The sequence below is a fragment of the Phascolarctos cinereus genome, unplaced genomic scaffold (assembly GCF_003287225.1).
Source record: "Phascolarctos cinereus isolate Bilbo 61053 unplaced genomic scaffold, phaCin_HiC Scaffold_2;HRSCAF=192, whole genome shotgun sequence".
In the NCBI taxonomy this organism is placed as follows: domain Eukaryota; kingdom Metazoa; phylum Chordata; class Mammalia; order Diprotodontia; family Phascolarctidae; genus Phascolarctos; species Phascolarctos cinereus.
The window spans coordinates 232,865,044-232,891,548 of record NW_027555625.1 but is presented as its reverse complement, the minus strand read 5'-3'; the positions used below and the strand labels follow the sequence as shown (position 1 = coordinate 232,891,548).

Below are 26,505 nucleotides of genomic sequence, written 5' to 3'. Positions count from 1 at the left end.
TCCAATTTTCCCACATTTTCTCCAACATTTATCATTTTCCTGTTTTGTCATATTAGCCAATCTGATTGATAGGTGTGATGTGGTACCTCGGAGTTGTTTTAATTTGCATTTCTCTAATCAGTAGTGATTTAGAGCACTTTTCATATGATTATAGATAGCTTTAGTTTCTTCATCTGAGAACTGCCTGTTCATATCCTTTGAAGTAAGTGGTACTATTGCCCTCATTTTAAATGAGTAAACTGAGGCAAATAGAGGTTAAATGACTAGCCTAAGGTCACCTGACTCCAGGCCTAGGGCTCTAGACACTGTAATACCTTGTTACCTCTAAGAATAATAGACAAAGATAACAGGCAATTCTAGACTGCATTGTGTAGCACAAATGCTAGGGCCTTGGGGAAGTTCATAAAGATCAATGGTGGCCCAAGCCATCCTCAGTGTCCATTTCCTCACTCTGGGCCTCAGTTTCCTCCTCTGTAAAATGAGGCAACGGGCCTGGTCGATCTGATGATCTTGGGGGCTGATGGGAGGCTGTGGTGAGGTGGGTCCCATGGTGCTGACCAAAGCCTTCTATGCAGGGGAAGAAGTTCCAGTTGGGGCTTTCCCGGGGAAGAAGGAGGCAAAGATAAGAACAGAACTGAACAAGAATGTAGATGTTGGGGCCCGTGGATACAGGTTGTGAGCCTGCAGTGGCCAGAGGCAATAGTTTTGTCTGCTGTGAGTTCAAACCAAGATCATAATGTTATTTTAAGGGCTAGCAGGAGGCCAAGATTTTGGGGGTCAGGTACCCGACCAGCATCAGAGTGTTGAGCTGGCCAAAGAGGGGAACAAGGGAATGGGAAGGGAACGAGCATTTATGAAGTCCCTACTGTGTGCTGAGTGCTTTTTGTTATTGTGGTTCAATGGTGTCCAACTCTTCACAATTTCATTTGGGGTCGTCTCGGCAGAGATACGGGAGTGGATTGCCATTTCCTTCTCCAGCTTACTTTGCAGATGAGGAAACTGAGGCAAACAGAGTTAAATGACTTGCCCAGGGTCACACAGCTAGTAAGTGTCTGAGGTCAGATTTGAACTCAGAAGACATGTCTTCCTGACTCTGGCCTGTCACTCTGTCCACTGCACCACCTAGCTGCCCCAAGTACGTGATCTTCATGACGTTGTGAGGTAGGTGCTATTATGATCCTCATTTTACAGTTGAGGAAACTGAGGCAGGGATGAAGTGACTTGCCTACACAGCTAGTAAGTTGTCTGAGGCTGGCTTTGAATTCATTCTTCCTGAATCCAGGTCCAGTGCTTTTTCCCCACTGTGGCGCCCCCTAGCATCTGTTGGCTGTATTTGCCATTCTGTCCTACAAGTAGGTTTTCAAGCTTCTCTCTTTGGTGAGGACGTGATGTCCAACTTCTCTTGAATTCCTTTTAGTTGAAGAACTCTTGGTGTGTCTGTCATCACACACACACACACACACACACACACACACACACACACAATCTTCCATAGCAACAACTGATACACTGAAGCACCCAGGAGGATAAAAGGTACCCTAGATCTGGAGTCAAGAAGGCCTGAGTTCAAATCCAGCTTCTGGCACTTACTAGCTGTATAGACCTGGGCAAGTCAATCTCTGCCTGACTCAGTTTCCTCATCTATAAAATAGATAATAATAACATCTTTCTCCCAGGGTTGTTGTGATGATCAGATTAGACAATATTTGTAAAACACTTTGCAAACCTTAATGCTTTCTGTAAATATGAGCTATCATCATTATTATTTTACACAGAGTGGGAGGACATTTGAGCTGGGCCTGGAAGGATAGGGGGTGGTAGAAGTTGGCTAGATATTAGGGATATCATAGAAGGCTGGGAGAGATACATGAGTATTGGTAGACAGAACACTGACTCCGGAGTCGAGCCATCTGAGTTACAATCTTGACCTTGACATAAGTGACCTTGGGCAAGTCACTTGATTTGACTGGGTTTCAGTTTCCTCATCTGTAAAAATGAGACTATTAGACTGGATGACCTCTTAGGTCCTGTAATATGTATCATCGTATCTCTGATCTAATGGGGTATACTCTGAGTCAGCATATTATGTATGTGAATAGTGGCATGTTGGTGTCAATATTAGCCTGGCATGGGGCTGTTTTATAGAGCATGATATTTTTTGGGTAATGGGACTATAAGGAAAGATGGATCTATTTTGCTCGTCCTGATCACCATTTGTGACATGGTAAGGCAAGTAGAGACCCTGGGGCCAAGGTATGAAAACAGAAAGATTTATGTTTAATATTAAAAAAAAGTTTCCCTTTGTAAATGCTACAGCCATTGGGATTTGTTCCTAGGGGAGGAAATGTTATGTCCAGAGTGAAGATCTCTCTCTTGCTAGGATGATTTCAGTAACATGTTGGTGATTTCGTCGTTATTGTTTAGTTGTTTCAGTCATATCTGATCCTTCATGACCTCATTTGGGGTTTTCTTGACAAAGATACTGGAGTAGTTTGCCATTTCCTTTTCCAGCTCATTTTACAGATGAGGAAACTGAGGCAAACAGTCTTAAACATGTTGTCCATGGTCATACAGCTAGTAAGTGTCTGAGGAAGGATTCGAACTCAGGTCTTCCTGAATATAGGCCCGGCATTCTATTTACTGTGCTATCTAGCTGCCCCAATGCTGGTGTTAGGATCCTAGATTTAGAGGTCATTGAGTTCAGCCCCTTGTTTTATAGATGAAGAAACTGAAGCAAACAGAGGTGAAGTGACTTGCCCAGGGTCACACAGCTAGGAAGTGTCAGAGTTGGGATTTGAACCCAGGTCTTCCTAATCCAAGTCCAGGTCTCCATCCCTTACACCATGTTGCCTCAAAGATGGTGAGGTAGAGACAGGAGGGTGGAGAATAAGATGATTGTTAAAGGCCTCTTCCAGCCCAGTGACGTGAGGATTTGAGGTTTGATTGTCTACTTCGTGGGGTTGAGCTCCAACTTGAGATTTGCCTTCTGTCCAAAACCTTGTAGAAGACATCCCAAAGAAGATGGGAGGGAGGGTCAGTTGAGGGCAGCATGAGGGACAAGGAGGGGAGAAGGACAGATAGAAAACTATGGTTAGGAGGGGAGCTGGAGGCTGCTGGGGTCCTGAGGGGTCTCACTGGTCTGCTGGGTAGAAAAGGGAAGAATGCCCTGGAGCAGAACGGCCTTGCTCAGAGGTCCTCCAATCAGATGGCAGTGGCAGGGTTGATTTTTATACTTCAGTCTCAAAAATGGAGCCAGAGTCTTCACGCTCTCCACGCTCTGGAGGGTTCAGTCCTGCCTGGTCCTGAAGTGCTCTTTCTTCTGTCTCCCTCCCCCTCTAGGTAACAGCGCTCCAGGCTGGAGACCATGTCCGTGAAGGTGAGGTTCCTCTCCTCTGGGGATGTCGGGTCCATGGGCAGGAGCTCCTCCTTTGCCGGGTTCAGCAGCGTGCAAAGCAGGAGAATTTCGTAAGTCCTACTTACACAGCTCAGCTCCCCGAGCAACGCTGTAGTCACGGAGCTTGTGCAAGGCCTCTTAAAATGGGGAGTAGCTCTTCCCCTCTCTGATCCTCCAGATGTTTAGGGAATGTCATCCAGCTGCCATTTTCACCTCCCCTGACCTCTTACCCACAGCCAAGCACCAGTCATTGGGTCTATATTATATCTTCACCCTCCACCCCCACTCCTGCCCCAGTAATTTTAATTTAATTTAAAATTTCTCTGATTTTAATTCCTTAAATTTGTAATAAATGCTCTGAATATTTTCAAACCTTTCCTATTTAGCCTCTCTTTTAATCCTTACAATAGCCCAGTAAGATAAGTAATGCAGAGATTATTATCCCCACTTGACAGATAAGGAAACTCTGCCCTCCCCCCCTCAAAAAAATTAAATAACTTGCCCAAAGTCACGTAATAAATTAGTGGCAGAGCTGGGACTCAAACCGAGGTCTCTGACTCCCAGTCTAGTTTGATCTTCTAGGAAAGGGGGTAGGAAGGAACTTAAAGGTAGGATAAAACTATTCCTTTTTCCCCCTAGAAGGGGGCTAGAATACAAAGAGAAGCTGCCTTTATGAAGGTTTATGTGGAGGTTTTGATAGAAGTGTCAACAGGCAACCACAACATCACGAGACTCAGGTTTATTGCAAGAGAAATGAACGTGCATGTGGAACCCAAAGAGTTCACAGTCCTTATAGAAGTGTGCATATCCTTAACAGAGGCAAGAGAAGCCCCTTCTTCTCCAGGGCAGTCATTAGCTGCCTTCCTGGAGTGCAAGTTCAAGGTGTCAGTGGGAGCCATAAAATCAGGCAAGGGGACACTCAAACCAATATGCATTTCTACAAAGTGTGGCAAGGAAAAGAGGCTCATCAGCTGTTATCCTAGTCATATCCTTCAGGGTGAGGGAAGCAGTCCATGGAAACTATTTCTATCTCCCTGACCTCCCAGATCCTTTATGGATCAGTCTCATTTTTCAGAGTCTGGTCTGTGTTGCCTCTATTTTCAAAATTCAGATGCACCACTGGCGATTGAGGGGTGGGGAGAGACAAATATGGCTTCTCCTTAAGCGCCTCAGACCCCGCTGGAAAGCTTCTGTGGGGATCAAGGGGAGCTGAAGTTTGGCCACAGTGGAGTCAGGAGACCAAAGTTTGAGTCCTGGCTGGTCTGCTCACTCATGACTGTGGATAAGTCACCTCCCTTTCTGAACCTCAGTTTCCTCATTTGTCAAATGGGGACAGTAAGGCTTGTGTTACCTATCTGTAAGGAAGACATTTCATAGAGTTGAAGTGCTATAGAGAAATGAGGCTTTTTGTTTATTATGGAGAACTTCAGGCCCTGATGCGAATGAATTCAGACACCAGGAACTCCAGCTACCTAGAAAGAGCTGCCAAAGAAATCATTCCTTCCTCTTGTTTCCCTGGAAGGCTGACTTATAGGCCAATAATATTCAGCAGCTAGCTAGCCTGTGGGACTGGGATGGGGTGAGAAATCTGAGGCTCCCTTAACTCTGTTCTGTGGACTGGTTCATGGACCTTGGGTGATGTGGTTTGGAAGGGTTGATTATAAGGATTAGGCAAATGTAATTTTTAAGCTGGTAGGGACTCAGGGACTTCTGAGTTAGAAGTGATCTTGGGATTTAAGATCTAGAATGTTGGAGCTGGAAGGGATTTCAGTAATTCTTACATGTACTCTGTGTGTGTATGTAGATATGTACATATGCATATATATTTAATGTTTTAAGGTTTACAAAGTGCTTAACATATATTATCTCACTCAGTCCTCAAAACAGACCTGGGAGGTAGCTGCTATTATTATCCTTCTTTCACAGATGAAGAAACTGAAACTCAAGGGGCTTTGCAAGGACTTAAGATTCAGATCCAGGTTTTCTTGATTCCAAGTGTGTCTACCAGGCCATGTTGTCTTTTGACCTTGGAGACCAGCCTCAGATTTACAAAAGAGGAAACTGAGGAACAGAGAATAGAACTGGCCAAGGTAGAACTCAGGTCTCTTGACTTCCAGAACCATACCTTTTTCATCATACCACATGGTATATGCCAAGAAAGATAGTTAGGGAAATAGGGTGGGTGTTGGCCAGGGAATGAGCTTCAAGGCTTGAGCCTGAAGCCCCCACCTTACTTAAGCCCATTCATGAGTTGTCAATGTCTGACCCTGAATCTGGTGCATATATGAGGCTTGTAGGATATAAATACATGTTTCCAAACTTTTGGGAGGATAAATGCAATTACTGTTGGCTAAAGAGCCATATGAACCTCTTCCATCCATGAACTCCAGAGTTCTCTGTGCCTCTGAACTTCTCCAGGACCTTGGGAAATATCTCTGAAGCCCAAGAGAAACAGGAGCCTGGGCTATAGCCTGACCATTCCCTGAGAATGGTTCACCTTTCTTGGAAGCCACAACAAGGTTTGGGGATAACCTTTCCCCTTACCTGGTGATTGTGCTTCCTTGCCCCTGCCCTAAGTTTCCAGCGATAATGGGTGGAAGAAAAAGGACAGAGAGGAGAGAGAGAGGGAGAGGGAGAGAGAGAGAGAGAGAGAGAGAGAGAGAGAGAGAGAGAGAGAGAGAGAGAGAGAGAGAGAGAGAGAGAGAGAAACCAACCCATAATTCCCTGATGATCTCTGAGGGGAACAGGGACCATGAAATTGGATCCTGAAATTTTCAGTGTAGTTTATGGTAGGTATATGCAAGCATACTTAAATAACCTTTGGCTTAACTTGTTCAATTTGGCCCCAGCTGGCACGTTTCGAAGTTCTGGGGAGGCACATTTGGGTAGAGTATAAAGAACAACTTTTAGAGCTGGATGAAGATGAAATTCAGAGATTCCTGAGAAGATGAGAGGGAGACAGGCAGAGACAGACAGAACATATTTCTTAAGCAGTGTGTTCTAGGCACTGTCCTAAGCTCTGGGAATAGAAATACTAGAAAACAAGATGGTCCATGCCTGCAAGTCATTTACATTCTAATGGAGAAAGACAATTCATCAAAAGGAGCTGAAAGAGAGAGGTGGTGATACCAGTTAGAAACCAGGCATGGAAAAGTCTGGGAGGGAGATTGCAAGGATGGCTCCAGGTGAAATAAGATAGAAGTTCATTGAAGTGTGTGTGTGTGTGTGTGTGTGTGTGTGTGTGTGTGTGTGTGCGCGCGCGCGCGCGCGTGTGTGTGCGCGTGCATGTGTGTATACATGTGTAAGTGTGTGCATGTGTGTGCATGCATGCATGTGTGTATACATGTGTAAGTGTGTGTGTGTGTTTGGTGAGTCGAAGATTACAATGGGAGGTAAGTGGAGCGATGATATGAAGAGGACACCAGAGTGCTGGTGGTAAGGTTAGGGCCGTCTCAGATCAGACCTCTAGGACAATCCTAGTGAGAACCACTGCTCTCCCAGGATGCTGGGATGGGGTAGGTGGGACCCAGTCGCAGACTCACAGAGCTGTAAAGGGTTCTTAGATGGTACTTGATCCAGCCCATACCTGAAACAATCTCTGCTCTAGAGTCACCAAAAAGTGCTCATTTGCATTCTACCTATAGTCCTCTGGTTCCAGCTCACCCTGTTATTATCTCCGGAGGGAGGCCATTCCACTTTTGGGGCTTCCTAATTATTAGGAGGGCAGCTAGGTGGTGCCATAGTGTACAGAGGGAAGAGCCTGCAGTCAGGAAGACTCATCTTCCTGAGTTCAAACCTAGACTCAGATACTTACTAGCTGTGTGTCCCTGGGAGAGTCACTTAACCTCTGTTTGCCTCAGTTTCCTCAACTGTAAAATAGGGATAATAATAGCATCTCCTTCATAGAGTGATTGTGAGGATCGGATGAGATACTTGTGAAGTGCGTAGTACAGTGCTTGGTACACAATAGGTGCTATATAAATATTAGTTATTTTTACCTACTATGTGGCAGGCACTGTGCTAAATACAAATATCTCATTTGATCTGTGAGGCAGGCGGCAGGTGCTATTACGATCCTCATTTTTTTTTAATTTAGTGATTTTATTTATTTTTCGTTTTCAACATTCACTTCCATAAGATTTTCACTTCCAAATTTTCTCCCCATCTCTTCCCTTCCCTCACCCCAAGATGGCATGTAAATTGATATAGGCTCAACATGTGCTTTCATATTAAACCTATTTTCTCATTAGTCATGTTGTAAAGACGAATTAGAACCAATGGAAGAAACCACGAGAAAGAAGAAACAAACACAAACAAAAAAGAGAGAGAGAGAGAGAGAGAGAGAGAGAGAGAAGAGAGAGAGAGAGAGAGAGAGAGAGAGAGAGAGAGAAAGTGAATAATATGCCTCGATCTGCATTCAGACTCCATAGCTCTTTCTCTGGATGTGGACAGCACTTTCCATCATGAGTCTTTTGGAGTTGTCTTAGATCCTTGTATTGCTAAGAGGAGATGAGTCTATCAAAGTTAGTTGTGTGATCCTCATTTTACAGTGTAGAGAATTGAGACCAATTAAGGGACTTCCCCGGGGCGACTGAGGGCCACACAGCTAGTGAGTATCTGAAGCTGGATTTGAACCCATCTTCCTGACTCCAGGCCCAGTGCTGTGTGCATTATGACTCCACTGTAGCTGCCCCTAGTAGAGGAGATTTCCTCTGGGGGAATGTCCTACACCTTGATGAAAACATCAGTAGGCTTTAAAAAAATAAAGGAGGGGGAGAGGAGAGAGCTTAAGTCTGCTTCTTCACCCCTCCCACCCTCTTGTTATTCCTTGTTCTGCGGTACCAAATAGAACAGGTCTAATTCCTTTTGTGTGATGCAGCTAGATGATACAGTGGATAGAGCTCTGGGCCTGGAGTCTGAAGACCTGAGTTTAAATCCAGGCTCCGACACTTACTAGCTGTGTGACCTTGGGCAAGCCACTTAACCTCTGTCTGCCTCAGTGCCCTCAACTGTAAAATGGGGATTATAATCACACCAATCTCCCAGGGCTATTGTGAGGATGAAATGAGAGAATATTTGTTAAAAAAAAAAAAGGCATTTAGCACTATGTGCCTGACAGATAGTAAGTGCTATGTAAATGCTTACTCCCTCCTTCATGTGGTGGGTCTTTCAGATTCTTGAATGACCTTGTCACTTTCCAAGTTGTCTCTTCCCCGGGATCATTTTGTTTTACCCCCTCCAGGTTTTTGAACTGTCTGGTAGTCAAGAGCTGCTCATTAACCTCCCTAGCGGTTAGTCAGGGAGCAGGGAAGAAGTGGCTTGTCCCAGAGACCCTCTGGCTTGGCGCTCCTGCCTCCCCCGGGAGGGCAGGAATGACCCAGGCATTCAATTACAGACCTCGCCTACAGGTTCTCTTTCACCAGGTAACCTAACCTGGCTGAAATGGATTCCTGCGGCCAAAGCCAGCTCTGAGAAAATTATATTGGGTCAGGAGGGAGATGGGTGGAGTGAGGAAGTGGTCACCAGGAAGGCCTCTGGGTCTCCAAATACTCCCTCTCCCCTAATGCTTCCCCTTTTCTCCATTGCACAAAAGGAATTCTAGGCTCTGAGATAAGGCTTTTTATAATGCAAATCCTCCTAGGAGTGGGAATTGGAAGTATCACAGAATCATTTTCACTTCTTCCTTTAATATGTGAAGAATTTGTTATTTCCTAGGTGTGGGCCTCTCTCCCTCCCCAGGTAAAGAACTCAACTTGAGGACCTAGAGGGCCACAGGTGGCCTCGAGGCTGCAGGTTCCCTACCCCTGGCTCAACCCTCTCCACCTCTAATCAAGTGGTCCTTCATGAATTATTATGGCTGAAAAACATTCATCTTCATTCATAGGGTGGACAGCCTGCACAGTTGGTCCTTGGGAGTGAGACTCACAGTTCATCCCCTTGCTTGTACTCAGGGTCCTGCTAGCTTGGTTAGACTTAGCAGAGTTAATGCCTGGCCTGCTAGAGGCTGTGGTCACCTCCCTGAGGCATCAGAAGTTTGTCTTGGGCTTCTTGGGAAGCTGAATGAGATCTGCAAACCTAGAAGTTTGATTTAAATGCTGGTTTTATTGTTATTATTATTAGTCCTTGTGATTTAATGAGTGCAGGAAACTCGAAATAAGGAAACTCCCTCTACTAAAGGGAGATCCTATAGAGATCCTCCACTTTCTTGGGGACACTGAGAGGTTTAAGTGACCTACCCAGGTTCACATACCTATTATGTGTCAGTAGTGAGACCTGAACCCAGGTCTTCCTGACTTACAGATTGGCAATACTCTTTCTCCAGAGGTAGTTAGGTGACACTGTGAGGAGAACACTGTACTTGAAGTCAAGGTGATCTGAGTTCAAATCTAACTTCAGACACTTACTAGCTATGTGATCCTGGGCATGTCACTTAACCCCTCCCTGTCTACCTCAGTTTATTGATGTTGTTGAGTTGTTTTTAAGTCATGTCTTTCTCTCCATGACCCCATTTGGGGTTTTCTTGGCAGAGGTACTGGAGTGGTTTGCCACTTTCTTCTCCAGCTCATTTTACAGACAAGGAACTAAGATAAACAGGGTTAAGTGACTTGCCCAGGGTCACATAGCTAGTGACAGATTTGAACTCTTCCTGACTCCTGGCACTCTATCCACTGTGCTGCCTCGTTACCTCTGCCTCAGTTTACTCAGCTGTAAAATGACTTACTAGGATCAAGTGAGATGAGATCTGTAAATCACTTAGCATAGGGCCCAGAACTTAGCAATCACTCAATAAATGTGTTCTCTCCCCTCTATTATTGTTATTATTATTAAAGGTGTAAATGCTGATACCAACTCATTCCTCCAGGAATGATGATGAATTATAATGCTGGAGAGCTGTGATAGCTAGACACCCGAAGGCTTTATCTGAAGCCAGAATTCAGAGAGGAGAGCTCCAAAGTTTTCACCAAAGATAGGTACAAACTCTGGCTGGTTGAAGCTTCCTTTCGCCGGGGTAGTCAATAAAGGGATTCATCCAGAAAGAGCAGCACCTGAATCTCACCTCATATGTTTACTAGCTGTGTGATGCTAGGGATACCTGTGAGCTGCAGTTTCCTCATCTGTAAAATAAGGGGGGCTGGACTCAGTGACCTCCCAGGTTCCTTCTGACTCTAAGTCTCTGACGATGCTATGATAAGAGATCTTACCTGAGTCAATTGACAAGCCTGTCTTAACCTCCCCTTTGCCATTTCCCAGTGAAATAGCAACTCACCACGTAGAAAGCATGGGCACAAGTTGTGAGTGGAGATGTTAGCAACCACTTTGCTAGTTTTTACTTAAGGGGAAGGAGAGACTAGGCATTAGTATAAAACCTGCCCAAGCAGCTCCTGAATTTCAAAGGGTGAGGACAGTGACAGGAGGAAGCACCTCCCTCCCATTAGAGATGTGTATTTTGCAATAGGGACCTTGTAATTAGGAGACCTTCCAAAACATTTGGGCTCAGAAGCGCAGAGCCCGCTCGAGGGGCAGAAGATGTGTGTGTGCATACCTGTATGTACGTATGTGGATTGGTCTCTCTGTCTGCCTGTGTCTGGCTCTTTGCCTGGCCCTGGCAGTCTGTTGTTTAATATTTACTGAAGCTAGGTTCTCCATGGAACATCCACGCCCTCTAGGAGCTTGCTTACAGCACAAGGTGGCATGACACACAGAGCAGATATGCAGCCTATCTCCCAACATGTAATTATCCCACAAACACATATTGATCATGGGCTGAGTCGCCTCCTCTGACTGCTCAGAAGAGCAGTGGGTACCATTTCTTGCCACGGGACATCCTCAGTCTTTGGAGCTCCCACACTGGGGCCAGGCTGGAGGCGGGGGCAGGATTGGTTCTCCCTCCAGAGCTCAGTAGCCAAGCTGGGGCAGGAGGCTGAAGGATGTCTTTGGGTCAGGGAAAGGGTGGTTAGGCACCGGGTAACTAGCTGTTGATCATTTGCATCAAGTGCCTACAGGTGAGCAGTAACAGCAGGCCAGGCCTGTGGCCCCTCATGCCTCAGATCTTGAAGGTGCCCTAGCCCAGCCTACTTGGGAATTCAGCCTCTCAGAGCAGTGTGTGCCTGGGTTAGGGGAGGAAACTGTCACCTTCTGCAGCTGCGGGAGCCTTCGGGCCTCTCAGTAAAACGATGGCTACTTTGCGGAGATCTCGCTCCAAAAGGTTGGTAGAGGCTTGCATTCTCTGATATGTGTGTGTGTGTGTGTGTGTGTGTGTGTGTGTGTGTGTGTGTGTGTGTGTGTGTGTAAAATATTTGCTAGGTCTACTCCTCCCTCAAGCCAGTTTTGTTTCAAGGGGGAAATCTTTGGAAATGACCACTGGAGGGCCAGTGACCTTGGCCCCAGCTGGGGGGGGGAGGAGGGGAGTGAGTGTGTGATTCTTATCCTCCCACCTGTACCAAAACAGCCCAAGGGCTTTCAAAGTAACTGCAGAGACTAAGAGCTGGCCCGGCCTCTCTGAAGGGCTTTCAGAGCAGTCTCTGGCTGGCTGGGCTCTGGTCTGACTTGCTCTCCTCTAGATTAGATCAGTTCCAGTCTATTGAGCAAATAGAAAATTTATGCCTGTGGTATGCCCAGTATCTTGCTAATCTGGAAATGTGAATAGCCCAGCTATTTTGACTTTTAACTTCTTAGGTACATATTGACAGGAAGAGGGTGGATGGCCTCTTCAGGGGCTGCTGAGGTATGTAAGCTGTGAAATTCATAATCTCTTGTTTTGTTTCCCACAGGAAAAAAAAATACACACACACACACACACATCCCTGTGTGTGTGTCTGTGTGTATGTATGAATGGGTATACCACAGCATTGGGAGAAAGAGGAAATGTGTTGGAAAGAGTACTGGATTATTAAGTGAGAGACCCAGGTTCATCTATCCCAGATCTGCTATTTAATACCTGTGTGACCTTGGCCAAGTTACTTCCCCTTTCTAGGCCTCAGTTTCCTCATCTGTAAAATGAGGGCATTAGACTTTTGGGTCACTGGATAATTCCCAAGGTCCCTTCTCGTTATGATCACATGAAATTCGGCTATGTCTATTGTTGCTAGTGGAAGGTGCTGAAATAAAATATAAACATCTAACTGCTTTCCATAGAATCTTGAAATATCGAGGAAGTTTAGTTTTTTTTTTACAGGACCAGTCCCTTTACCACTAATCACCAGGGACCATCCCAATTCTTTGTCTGCATTTGAATGTTGTAGCAATGAGTGTTCAAGCAGGTCAGTAGATGCTGCTGCTATTTGTTTCTTACTTAGAGATTTTGTGGGATAGTGGAATGGGGGCTGGCTTTGAAATCAGAAGTCTTGGGTTCAAATCCTACCTTTAATGCTGGCTACCTGACTGACCTGGTGCAAGTCATTTAATTTCTCTGGATCTGACTCCTCATCTGTAAAATGAAGAGTTTTTAGATGACCTCTAGTGACCCTTCCAACTCTCCACCTACCATCCTGTGATTCTTCTTTGCAGTTCGGATTTGCTCTATAGTCACTTAAACCCCCGAAAATTAAGTTTCTGTTTCCTATTCTGTCTCAGACCTCTGAAGCTAGGGGGGGAAACAAAAGCCAACACACATTGCTACTTTCTCCCTCAGTTCTATCCCCTCCATCATTCAAAAATTTTCACAACCATCTGCTTCAAGAAGCGAGACTTCACACTGGGAACACCATTTTCGTGTGTGTGTGTGTGTGTGTGTGTGTGTGTGTGTGTGTGTGTGTGTTCCCCATCCTTTGAGGTTCATCTCAGCCTCACTTCCTCTAGGAAGCCTTTCTAAGGGGCATTAACCTACCTCTTTCTCTTTCTCTATCTTTCTTTGCCTTTTTCATTGATACCACCTTATCTTCTACCCTGTCTCCTTTGGTAATTACTTCTGTGTGTCTTTTTTTCTCTGTACTAGACTGTGAGCCCCTTGAAGGCAGAGACAATGTTTTACTTATCTTTGTGAACAGGCGCCCAGCACAGGCCTAGGAATATGTGAGGGGCTTGAGAAATTATTTCTTTGCTTGTTGGTTAGGGCTTCTTTTGTCTATCCCTGCCTGGGTGATGTGTTTTATTGAGTAAGTCTGTAGATGTACAGGGCATCTAATCAGTGGAGGGGATAGAGTGCTGGGCCCGGAGTCAGGAGACCCAAGTTCAAATCTAGCCTGAGATACTTGCTAGCTGTGTGACCCTAGGTAAGTCACTTAATCCTGTTTGCCTCAGTTTCCTCATCTGTAAAATGGGCTGGAGAAAGAAATGGCAAACCACTTTAGTATCTTTGCCAAAAAAAAAAAAAACAAACCCTGAATAGGATCATGAAGAGTTGGACACAACTGAAAAAATGACTAAACAACAACAAAGAAAGGCAGGGTCCTAGAACATTTCAGAGTATTGGATTTGGAACCAGCAGATCTGGATTTGAATGCTGGCTTTGCTATTCATTCAAACTGTCTGAGCTTCAGTTTCCTCTTCCATAAAATGACATATTTAGATCAGATGATCTCTATGGGCTCTTCCTGCTCGAAATCTTATCCTGTGACAAATAACTTGTTTTCTGAACTTGTTTTCTCGTCTGTAAATTAGGGATAACCTCTACCTCACAGAGTCTATTATCTCATTTGAACATGATGTGTGCCAAAGTGCTCTGAGACCTGGAAGTGAGGATCCCTATGGCACTGGTGGCGAGCCAGCCGGCTAACTCCATATCCGGGCTTCTTCCCACTGCACCCCTGGGCTCCCCGGAAGCACGTAGTCGAGGAGAGCCTGGTGGAGTGATGTGAGCATTGACCATTCTGTGGTGGGTGGTGTCCTTTCCTCCTATAGGAAGTCTCTCAACAGAAACTCGATGAGATCAAAAATGCCCATGAAATCCTCCAAGGTGTATGCCACATGGCGTAAGGGACACCATGCCTGGACCCCAAGCCTCAGCAAGTGAAGAGGATATTTGAAGCTTTGAAAAAAGGCCTTAAGTAAGACTGTGGGAGTGGGAGGGGGTGATGAGGAGTGAGGGGGAGGGTGACTGTTTTTCCACGTGTTGTCACTAATTAAAATTCTTTCTGACCATCTCATTTTGTGGATTAAACCTTGTTCCTCTTCTGTGTTCCCTCCTTTCAGGGAATACCTCTGTGCTCAGAAGGCTGAGCTGGATTACTTATCTGGCCGTCACAAAGACACGAGAAGAAACTCCAGGCTGGTAAGAGGTCTTTGGGTGGCTAAGGAATGGTGGTTGTAAGGCTCAAAATGAGCTAAAATAGGCAAAATTCTTTGTAAACCTTAAAGTGCTACCATAGATGTTAGCTAGTATTAGGCAGCCAGATGCTGGGCTTGGAGTCAGGAAGACCCGAGTTTGAATCCTGCCACAGATATTCGAGGACCCTCCTGACCCTCAGCAAGTCATTGACTTCTCTCAGCCTCAGTTTTTTCATCTGTAAAATTAGGATAACAATAGCACCTCAGTCAGAGTTGTGAAGATCAAATGAGATACCATGTGTAAAGCACTTTTGAATACTTTATAAGTGCTAAATAAATATTGGCTGCTATCATTATAAACACTAGGGAAACTGTGATAGTTCGATCTCATAGGAGAAGGGACAGAGAAAATCTAATACTCTAGCTTCCTTTAGGCCCCCTGCGCTTCCTGGCTTCTCTTTTCTTCCACCTGGGCCGAGCCTTGGCTGAGAACATGATAATGGCTAGGTTCTGTTAGGCATTAAATAGACAAGACCTCTGGTGATTTTAGAGTTCTTCCAGTGGCATTCCAGGAAGATGGAGGAGGCAGAGCCCACAAGGGAGCCAGTTTCCTCAATATTCTTCCCAGAAACAAGTCTAGGAAAGCCAAAAAAAATCAAAACTACCGAATCAGAAGTTGTGTTACAACACCAATATTATGGATTACAAAGAAACCGATGTGTGTTTTTGAAGAGCCGCTGGATTGGAAATCAAAAGGCAATATAGTAAAGGGGAAAGAAAGCACTGATTCTGGATTCAGAGGACCTGGGTTCAAATCCTGCCTCCTACCTCTTTGACCTTTGGTAAGTCACTTGACTTCCCTGGGCCAACTTGATTTCCAATAAAATCTGTAAAAATGAAGGAATTGCACTAGATGACTTCTGACATCCTCTTCCAGCTCTAAATCGATGGTCCCATGGCTTAGATTCGAATCCTTGTTCTGTTCATTGTTACCTGTGTCATTGGCCAAGTTACTTGACTTACTAGACCTCTGTTGCCCAGCCTTGTAAAATAAGGAGGTTGAGCTGGCTAGTCTCTAAGTGCCTTCCCTCTGTTAATTATTTTCTGGGTACCCTATTTGTGTTTTTTTTTTGGTATAGACTTGTTTCTGTTGTCTCCTTCATTAGATTGTAAGCTCCTTGAGGGCAAGAATGGTCTTTCTGCCTCTTTAGTGCTTAGCACAGTGCCTGGCACATAGTAGGCCCTTAATAAATGTTGATTGATTTCTCTTCTACTTCTGACCTTGGGTGGGTAGGGGGAAACTTTCCCCTTCCCCATGGGATCTTAAAAACCAGGCAGACTTTACAGTTCAGCTGGGAACACATTTGTGAACCAGACTATTAAATCAGGCTTCCTCCCCTGGTTAGCTCAGTGGGAAGAGAAATCAATACCATAGAGTCCCTGACACCACCACCACCACCCGCCTTCCCTATAGAAGACAAGGCAATCAGAGCCAGGCCTACAGAGGGTTATATGAGGAACTGGCAAACTTCTCTATACCCAGCTCCTCCTCTAGTTCTGAGGCTTAACCTGGATTATAGCATACAGTAATATCACTTCTAACAGTAACAATCCCTGAACATTTGTAAACTATAAAATCCTGTCCAAAGCACCTTCACGATCGTTGTCACACATACATGACTATTTAGCTGACATTTATATAGCACCTTGAAGCTTGCCAAACATTTTACATACACACTCATTTAAACCCCAGGACAACCTTGCAAGGCAGCTAAGTCTTCTGAGTATTATCTCAGTTTTATGGTTGAGCGAAGAAAGTGAGTGTCAGAGAAGGTAAGTGGCTTATTTGCCCTCAGCTATGCAACCAGTCTCCTGACCATTAGTGTTCTAGTATCAAACCACCCTGCCTTCTTCTTTGGGGCTAGAATTTTAAGCATCACAACAACCCTGTGCAGGCAGGAATCATCCTTGTTTTACAGATGAGGAAACAGGCTAAGAGAATTGACCCTTTCAATATCACACCATAAATTAGTGGAAGAATGGCACCTGAGTGTCCCAGCTCCTAATCTGGGGTTCTTACTTGGATGTCAAACTCCTCCTCCCACTTTGCATGATGCATGTGCTCCTGACAAGTTGCTGTGAGTCTTGTCCATCTTTCTCACTGACATCAATGTTTCAGAGATGTTTAATCTTGATTTCTGGTGGAGCTTCCTTACTTCAGTCCTAGTGCTCTGACTTTATTTCCCCCGTCTTCCCTGGCCTCTTCAGCCTCTGTTGTACATCAATAAAAATAGACACTTGAACACAGAGGAACTCTATTCTCTGCCCACCCTGACTGTATTTTGTAGAATTAGATGTTGGGGGGCCCTCAAAGGGCATACTACAAAAAAAAATTTCATCCTGAAACCAGCAAGATCATGAAATAGTTGATTTTTTGTCCTTGGTTCTTGAAGAGTACCATGACATCATGAAGGTGATGCTGTGACTTGCAAGTGAATTGGATTTAAGTGAGGGAGGGCTGTGCAAAGTCACCAGTCTCACTTTCTCCTTTGGAGCCATCTGGGTCCAGTGGCAAGATATAGATCAGGATGACTGCAGATGGCTCCCCATGAAGTAGTACTGAAGACAAGGTGTCTTGGAGGATCTAGGTCCCTGCTTCCATGTATTCTGAAAATAAGCCCCTGTCTGATCAAGCCCTGGGTAGCATGCTTTATAGTGAGAGGTCTTCTCTCTTACAGGCATTCTACTATGACTTAGATAAGGTAAGTGTAACTGTTTCTTGTCTGCCTAAGGAAAGTAGAGTGGGGAAGGGGAGGGGATGGAGCAAGTCATTGTGTGTGTGTGTGTAGAACTGGGATTGTGAGGAATTAGGGTAGAAGCCACAGATTGCTGGCAAAACACAATTGAGGTTATTTTTTTTTCTCCTCCTTGAAAGCAAACTCGCTCCGTGGAAAGGCATATTCGGAAGATGGAATTCCACATCAGCAAGGTCAGGCTGGGCTGTCCCTTGGGGAGATTGGGTGAGTGGGGAGGCAGCCCTAGGTCTTTCCAGATCTATAGTGATGGCAGTGACTTAAGGGCAGCTCCTATTGATTTCCCTGGGGAAGATGGTTGGTTCAACATTGCCCAGATGATCTGGGCCTACTCTACCTCCCAAAGCCCAGGACTTTGATCATGCAGGTGTCCCCTCTTCTTAGAGAAGCATTTTGGAGTTGGCTAGCCAGATGTGCTCATCACCAGGCTGCTTGCTTTCTGCGAATGAGTTCCTATATAGCATGCCTGTGGAGCCAGGTGGGGATACTTGAGGCTTCTAGGTAGCCTGGTTGCCAGATGCTGTCTGCTTAGTGTGATAGCCTGAGAGTGGCTTTGTTTGGTACTGGAGGGAGGGACCTCGATGGAGACAGGGTGGTAAGCATGAATTGCCCAGCAAGGAGAGTGCGGCTCTCTGAGACACCAACATGCCTCCCCTGCCTGGGAGTGTTGAAAGAACATGTGGATTCTGGCAAGGACTTGGGGAATGAACTGGAGACAAGCCCGTTGAAGTCTTTCCACCTTGGCTGTCTCTCTGGGAGTAGTCAAGCCTGCTTTGCTGAAAAACTGGAGGGAGCTATGATTTCTAGCTGTGTGTGTGTTATGTGGGCTAAGGCAGGGAATTGGGAGCCTGGAAGAGAACTTGCCTCAAACCTCCACCCTCCTGCATATGGAGAAAGGTCTCTAATGAGAATGTTTTTAGTTTCTAAAATGGTAACCTGCTCTACAGCCGTGTTCTAGATGTTGAAAGAACTCTTATGGCTTCTATGTTCCTGTCTGAAGGTCTGGTGTAGGAACTCACTTGAGTTATAAAGCAAACTTCTTGGCCTGGGTAGATCTTGGTAATAAGAACAGTCCCTCACATTTTGTGCTTCACATTTTCTAACTGGTTTCCCATTCAGTATTTTAGTTGATCTCTCATCTATGCAAAGTAGGCAGGTCAGAGACTCTCCATTTGACAGATAAAGAAACTGAGACTTGGGAAAAGTAAAGTGATGCCATGATCTAGTAGAGAGAACATCTTATTTAAAGTCAGAGGGTCTAGGTTTGAGCCCCAAGTCCTTCCTCTTCCCTCCTCTTCCCTCCTCTTCCCTCCCCCACCTTTTAAATCCATGACTTTCTCCAGGTCCCAGAGCTGGTCAGTGGAGCCTAGGTGTCTTGACTCCTATACTAAGTACCCTTCACACAGGCAGTTACATATTTCCTGGACATCAACCTCTCTCTATGCTGATGGCAAAGATGCCTGTTCCCAGCTTCTGATCTAGACTCCCAAAGACAAGAAACTTGGGGAAAGGGGAGGGGGAATCCTGTATATCTCTGTCCATCCTCCTAGGTGGAGGAGCTCTATGAAGGTTACTGTATCCAGTGCCGGCTACGAGATGGTGCCTCCAACATGCAGCAGGCCTTTGCTCTGTCTCCCTTGACGAAGGCTTCCCGGGAGAGCTTGGTGGAGCTATACCGAAACCTCCAGGAGTGCACTGAGGTAGGAGATAGAGGAAGAGAGGGAGGAAGCCTGCTGTCTTCAGGAGGCCCCTCTCCAAGCTTACAATAAAAAGGGATCGACCTCTAGTGTCCAGAAAAATGGAAATCAGGAAGTTGATAGACAAACTGCCCACGGAGTTGTTGTTTCAGTGAAATGAACTGATTTGAGCTCATGTGTCCTTACAGTGTCAAGTGAAACTGCACCTCCCCCCAACCACCAAATCCACCACACACTAATTCCCTGACTTGAATTCTTTTACACGGGCAACATTTATGGCTCTAGAATCAGGCCTTGAACAGTTTGCACCAGTCTGTGGGGAAAGCCCACTGAGTCATTCAACAAATATTAAGTGCCGTGTGGTAGGCATCGGGGATGTTGAAGGTGAGGGGATATCTTTTTTTTTTCCTCTTCATGTGCCCCCAATCTTTGGTTGTCAAAATAATCTCTTCTACTCCCAAATTTTCATAGAACTTTTTTCTTTCCTTCTTTCCTTGCAAAAGAAAACACAAGCAAAAAAAAGTTTAAAAAATAGGCTTCATTTTACCTTCAGAGGTTCATCAGTTCTCTCTCTAGAGGCAGATAGCATTTTCATCATTCATTGGTCCTTTGGAATTGTCTTGATCAGAGTAGTTGAGTCTTTCACAGTTCATCATCCTTACAATAGTGCTGTTAATGTATACAATGTTCTCTTGGTTCTGCTCACTTCACTTTGCATCAGTTCATGTAAGTCTTCCTAGGTTTTCCTGAAACCATCCTGCTCATTATTCCTTATAGCACAATAGCATTCCATCACTCCCTGGTTCTTTCTGTCTCCCTCATGTTCCACCTTGCCATACCTAATGGGGTTTCTATATTATATCTTTTTCCCTTTCTTCTCATTAGTTCTAGTAGGGACAGTAAGACCGAGGCTACTCCCAGGTTGGGCAATCAGAGAAGGCATCATGGAGGAGGTGGCATCTGGGCTAGGTGTTGAAGGACAGGAAGGATAGCAGTAGGTAAGAAAGGGAGGTAAGGAAGTGTAGTGTATTCTACGCATAGGGAATCTAGAAACCAAGATATACAGGACAGGAGAATACTAGGTCTGTTTGGGGCATGGCAAGTACTCCAGGAGGTTCTTTGTGTAGAAACTTCTTTCATGTTTAATTTGTACTGACTCAACTCTCAGAGGCAACTGGTGGCACAATGGGTAGAACACTGGGCCTGGAATCAGGAAGATCCTAGTTCAAATCCAGCCATAGGCATTTACTAGCTGTGTGACTCTGGGCAAGTAACTTGACCTTTGGATGAGTTTCCTCAACCGTAAAGATAAAAATAGCGATTGCATCTACCTCCCAGGATTGTTGGGAGGACTAAATGACGTGATAGTTGTAAAGTGCTTAGCCCAGTGCCCGCCATGTAGTAGGTACTATATAAATGCTTATTCCCTGGGGGCAGCTAGGTGGCGCAGTGGATAGAGCACCGGACCTGAAGTCAGGAGGACCTGAGTTCAAATCCGGCCTCAGACCAAACACTTGATACTAGCTGTGTGACCCTGGGCAAGTCACTTAAACCCAATTGCCTTAAAAACAAAATGCTTATTCCCTTTTCTTCTTTTCCTTCAGTCTTCTTATAGTGCCTTGGGGTCTTCTCTCCACATAACTTGCTACATCTGGGCATACCTGTGAGCAAATGGAGAAGATTTTTTTTTTAAAGAAAGAAAAAAAAATTTCATTTCACTTCTTAGAATTCAGCCCTTCCTAGTGTTCTCATGGTCCTGGACTTAACCAGAAGGAGAGTGGAGGCAGTGGTGGATGCCTGTAATATTTCTAGTGTGATAATGTCCTAGGAATTTCCAATCATTTCCCAGATGGGTGTTGGGGTGGGATGGGGATGGGTGTGTTGTTTCTGAGCCTTGGGGTGGTGATGGCGATTGTGAGAGATGGGCAGCCTGATGACCTGGTGCCTTGTGGGGCTTTACAGGACATGTGCTTGATTGAAGGGGCCCTGGAAGTACACCTGGGGGAATTTCACGTCAAGATGAAAGGTAACTAGATGCTGTTCTTCAGGATAGGCTTAAGTAGAAGTTTATACTCCCCACCCCACTATTAGATGTTCTTCATTGGCTATACTGAGTCAGGCTCACCATGGGGTAGTTGGGTGACCAGGAGGGGAAACTTCTGGGATGGGGGGGGGAGAAACTACAAGGCCTGAGTGCCTAGCAACCATCCAAAAGTCCTGTCCTGGGGATTCTATTAGTTTGCCTTGATGGGAGTTTGCCTACCATGACACCATCTACTTACTCCAAGTGGATGTGTGCCTGGGCTCCAGGCTCCACAAAAGAGCCAGCATAGCACAGTGGAGAGTTCATACCAGACTGCAGTTGACTTACCTGGGGACCTTTCAGCAAGTTGCTCATTTCCTTCCCTCTTGGGCTTCCTGTGTTTACCTTCTATCTTTGTTTTGGTGTCTATGGAAGCTTTGCCTGGGCTAATTGGGAGAAGAGGCTGTCTTTTTTCTTTTTTGACTATGATTCTCTTGGGAGTCCTGTGAGTTGGATCTCTGGGCTAACCTGGTTGACCTTCCACTCTACTCCATAAGGCTGGGTTGAAAAACATGAGCTGTTTTTGATTTGTCCTTGTTTATAATAATATGTTGGGCAAGTTCTTAAAATTGGCTATTCCTCTAGTACCTGGGACTGTTTTGCTGGCCATTTCTCAGTCCCTGCCCCCCAACCTTTGGCTCTCAGGGACCTTTTCTAAATGAAGAAACTGAGTCCCAGAGAGGGGTGACTTACCTAAGGTCTTACTGCTAGTTAGTGTCTAGAAGGAGTGGGAGAAGGGATGATAGGAGAAAACCCACTTGAGGAAGGGGGTTTATACTTCAATATTTGTCTTCCAGGGCTGGTGGGGTATGCACGACTATGTCCAGGAGACCAATATGAGGTAGGTAGAGGACAGAGTAAGTAACCTGTCTGCTTAGGTGACTAATGCAAAGACTATCCTCCTCCACCTAAGGAGTCATTTGACCATGTGGATGTTTTCCTACTTGTTCATTTTGTCGATGCTGAGTCTTGAGGAGAGCAGCTTGTTACAAGAAGGGGGAATGACCAACCCCACCTCTGGTGCTTCTTTTTAGACTTCAGCAGACACTGGCAGAAACGCTGGTGGGAGTCATGGGACCTCAGAGGTCGCCCGGCCCAACTCACACCTGGGCAGGACTTCCCTTGATGATGCTCCCAATGATTGGTCATCGTAAAGACCTTCAGCAATGAGGGACTGACAAGCTCCTGAAGCAGCTGGTCCTGCTTTGGGATCATCGGCATTGTCAGCCTCTCTTCGTCCATCTGAACTCTGCCTCTGCAGTTTCAACTCATCATTTCCAGTTCTGCCTTCTGGGGCAACACAGAATTCTTCTTCCAAGGGACTGCCCTTCAAGTACTTGAGGATGGTTATGTTCCTCCCTAGTCTCCTTTTTTTCCAATCTTGGTTGTGCCCAGCTTTATGGGTTTTTGTCCATCCCATGTCATTCCTAAGAAATGGCACCTGGGGCAGCTAGGTGGTGCTGTCGATAGAGCAAAGGCCTTGAAGTCAGGAGGACCGGAGTTCAAATCCGGCCTCAGACACATGACACTTACTAGCTGTGTGACCCTAAGCAAGTCACTTAACCCTGATTGCCTCATCAAAAACAAAAACAAAAACAAAAAACTGAAAACAAACAAACAAGCAAAAAAGTTTAAAAAAAAAGTGGCACCTGGAACTTTTCAGCATACTCGATTTCCCCTTTTTCTCAATGAATAAATATTTATTTTCTTTCTCTCTCATTCTTCCTAATTCAGAAGAAAAAAAGAAAAATAAAACTCTTGTAACAAATATGCAGAGTATGGGGCAGCTAGGTGTCATAGTGGGTAGAGCCCCAGCCCTGGAGTCAGGAGGACCTGAGTTCAAATTGAGCCTCAGACACTTGATACTTACTGGCTGTGTGACCCTGGGCAAGTCACTTAACCCCATTGCCTAGCAAAAACAAAACAAAACAAAAACCAGCAAATATGCAGAGTTAAGCAAAACAAATTTGCCCATTGGCCACATATGAAAATGTATGTCTCATTCTGCTCCTTGAGTCCGTCACCTCTAGGTTAGAAGCTGGGGAGCATACGTCATCAATGGTCCTCTGGAGTCATGGTTGGTATTTCATTTCTCAGAATTCTAAAGGCTTTAAAAGTTGTTTGTATTTACAATGTTGTCATATAAATTGTTCTCCTGGCTCTGTCCACTTTATTCTGCATCAGTTCTGGGAGGTTATTTCTAGCTTGGAGCTCTTTAACCACTTCCAAGAACAAATCAGAAAGGGTGCTGACATGGCTGGCGCTCTCTCTCTCTCTCTCTCTCTCTCTCTCTCTCTCTCTCTCTCTCTCTCTCTCTCTCTCTCTCTCTCTCTCTCTCTCTCTCTCTCTCTCTCTTTTTCTTTCTCTCTCTCTGCTTCTCTCTCAGGTATTCATCCGCCTGGGTCGCCAGAGGTGGAAGCTTAAAGGGAAGATTGAGACTGATGACAGCCAGACCTGGGATGAGGAAGAGAAGGTGTTCATCCCCACCCTCCATGAGCATTTTGAAATCAAGGTAAGGCTGATGGTGAGGGAGGAGGTCCCCTCGAGCTGGAGAGTCACCTGGTTGTCTGCCTTATGAATTCACAGATGAGGCCTCTGTTTCCCAGCATCTTTGCTTCTCTTTTTTCCTATGGCTCCCACACCTATCTGTCAGGAGAGCCCTTGGCCTTTAGTACAGCACAAGTAGCCAAAGACACAGCTTCCAGAGCTCTCATGGACCGTGGTCTGAACTGTCTTTGGAAAGAGAGGGAATGAATACATCTACTCGGGTGCCAAGGTCCAGTGCTTCTCGCATGGCCCGGCTGCTACTCTTCTGGCACAAGCCCTTTATCTCCTTTTCTATATTCTTATAATTTGGACATTTACTGGCTGTTGTGACTCCGTGTGAATCACTTAATCTCTCTGCATCTCAGTTTTGTCATCTGTAAAAGGGGAGGATTTGACTCCAGAACCTCCTCAAATTGCTTTTCTTGTCTTCAGTCTTTTTCTTCTCTACTTGCCTTCATGACTTCCTGATGAGCAATCTTCTCTATGTACTGCTCTGGCCATGTTATTTCCACTTAAAAAAAAAACCAAATCCTCAGTGGCTCCACATGGTCTAATAATAAATTACATTTACGCAATGTTTGAAGTTTGGCAAAACACTTTCCTTACAATTCCATTAACTGCTCCAAATTGGCATAAATGCCAGTTTGGGGCCTTCTCCTGATTTGATTCTAACCTTGCTTTTCTTATCTCCTACTAATTGCTTTTGTAGGTTCTACATGCCTTGGGCTACTCTGTTCCTGTTTTCCTTTGGAAGTCTTTCCTTTCTACAGGGCCTGAGTTGGCTGTCAACTCCTCCAGGAAGTCTTCCCTGATATCTTTCCTTCTTCAGCAAGTTGGAATTCTCTTTTATTTTCCTTTGGGTCTCTCCTTTGCACCTCTCACATTCTCCCTTTTGTTGGAGTTATTTAGTATGTTCTCTCCCCCGCCCCCAATGTATTAGCTTACAGATGCTTTAAGAACACTGTTTGAATACTGTTGAATCTCTTCCTGATGCTTATGTGTAGCGAGTGAGGTATAGGAGTGAAAGACTTGGATTTGTGGGCATGTGGCTGGGAGGAGGCCGCCCAAGGGCTGGTTCCAGGTCCCCCTTCCTTCCCTCTCACATGTGGGGCCTGGATCGGCTGCTGAGTCCCAGCCATTTCTGGGAGGGTGCCGAGGGCCTAGGGCTGGTGATGTCCCCTGCAGGTCATGGAGCTTCGAGGGTTGTCCACCCTGCTGGTTGGTACAGTGACCTGTGAACTGGAGGACTTCTTTACCACTCGACCCCAGACCATCGTTGTGGACATCACAGAACTGGGGACCATTAAGCTACAGCTGGAAGTTACCTGGAAGTGAGTATGGCTTTTCCCACCCAGTACCCCATCATCCCCACAAAAGGGTCCTTAAAGGGCTCATTGGCCCCCAAGCAAGAACCTGAAGGCCTCTGTCTGTCCACAGAATGGACTCCCTGAACTAAAGTCTTCCTGTGTGGCCTTGCTTGGACCCCAAGGTACCAGCCTCAAAAGGATTCTGGAAGCTTTCAGCCCTGTGCTCTGATGGGTTTAGTGGCTCCCCCCTGTGGCCCTGTAACACATAGCAGCACTATCTGCCATTTACTCTGGGGAGGGACACCTGATGTGAATGGCTCTATTGATGGGGATGGGTGGGTGGGTGGCACACCCTCCCTCCCCCAGCCTCCAGCCTGCTTTGCTTTGGGCAGAACAGCATGGGATTCCAGCCTTGGCCAACTAGCCCCAACCTCTTCTGCTCCAGTCAAAAGACTGTGGGATGGTTCCACTCTGGGCAGGGGCAAGAATTTGCAGAAATGGGATACAAAGGATAGAATGAAAGGATGAAAAATCTCTTTTATTCTCCCTTCCCTCCTGCCCCTAAAGTTTTAACCACTTATTTACAACTCATATGTAAGGGCAAAGGTCAGGCTACACCTGACCCAGTATACTTTAAAAACAACACAAAAAAGACATTCTGGTGTCTTTTTTTTTTTTTTTGGTATCTTTTTGTTAATTTTCTGCTCAATCTTTACTACCCTTTCCTTCTGTGGAGAGAGAAGATTTTTTTCTCCTAAGTGAAGCTCGCCCTCCTGTGTCTAGCCGGGCCTGGCTCAATCCCCCTAAGCAGGGACACTTGCCTCACGGACCTAACACAGGTTGAGGAAGAAAGCACATTCTGCATTCTGTGTCTCAGCCTGGAAATAGTTGTAGGATCTGAGAGCAGGAAAGCAATATTTCTAGTACTAGACCCTAGTACTTCTAGCCTCTGTTTTAGAGGCCTCTGGCTAAATGGAGAAGTCCTGGGAAGGGGAGGCATAGCTAGATAAATGTGGGGAAAATCTGGAAGTGTAGTAGACTGCAAGGTCAGTTGGAGTCAAGGGTGAGAGAGAAGCCAACACAAATGTGATTGTGGGCTGTGCTGAGAGGCAGCGTCCAGTACTCCTGCCCCCAGGAGAGTCCCATGGTCCTTTGGTTCTTTTCACGTTTGGGATGCTGCATTTTAGAATGGTCATTGATAAACTGGAGCTTGTCCTGGGAAAGGCACTCGGGACAGTGAAGAGACTAGAGGCTGGGCCATACAAAGCTCTTGTGTATGGGGATATTTCATCCAGAGTCATATGGGGTAGTTAATCTCCAAGGATTTGAAGGGCAGGTGTGAGGAAGGAGGGACCAGTATTCTGCAGCTTACAGTGGAACTAGAACCAAGGGGTGGAAATCACAAGTGTGTTTGTTTGTTTTCAGCTCGATGGAAGGAGAAAACACCTAAAATAGATTT

General features: G+C 45.5%; 1 protein-coding gene across 1 annotated transcript in view; it reads left to right on the top strand.

The window, feature by feature from the left end:
- RIPOR3 (RIPOR family member 3) overlaps nt 1-26,505 on the top strand; it is a 121,262-nt gene that overhangs the window by 65,889 nt on the left and 28,868 nt on the right. The window contains 11 exon segments of the mRNA XM_020984206.2: nt 3,340-3,465; nt 14,234-14,313; nt 14,316-14,379; nt 14,525-14,603; nt 17,338-17,361; nt 17,535-17,588; nt 18,963-19,112; nt 21,072-21,135; nt 21,990-22,033; nt 23,579-23,704; nt 24,925-25,070. Coding sequence (XP_020839865.1) covers nt 3,365-3,465; nt 14,234-14,313; nt 14,316-14,379; nt 14,525-14,603; nt 17,338-17,361; nt 17,535-17,588; nt 18,963-19,112; nt 21,072-21,135; nt 21,990-22,033; nt 23,579-23,704; nt 24,925-25,070 — 932 coding nt within the window. The 5' untranslated portion in view covers nt 3,340-3,364.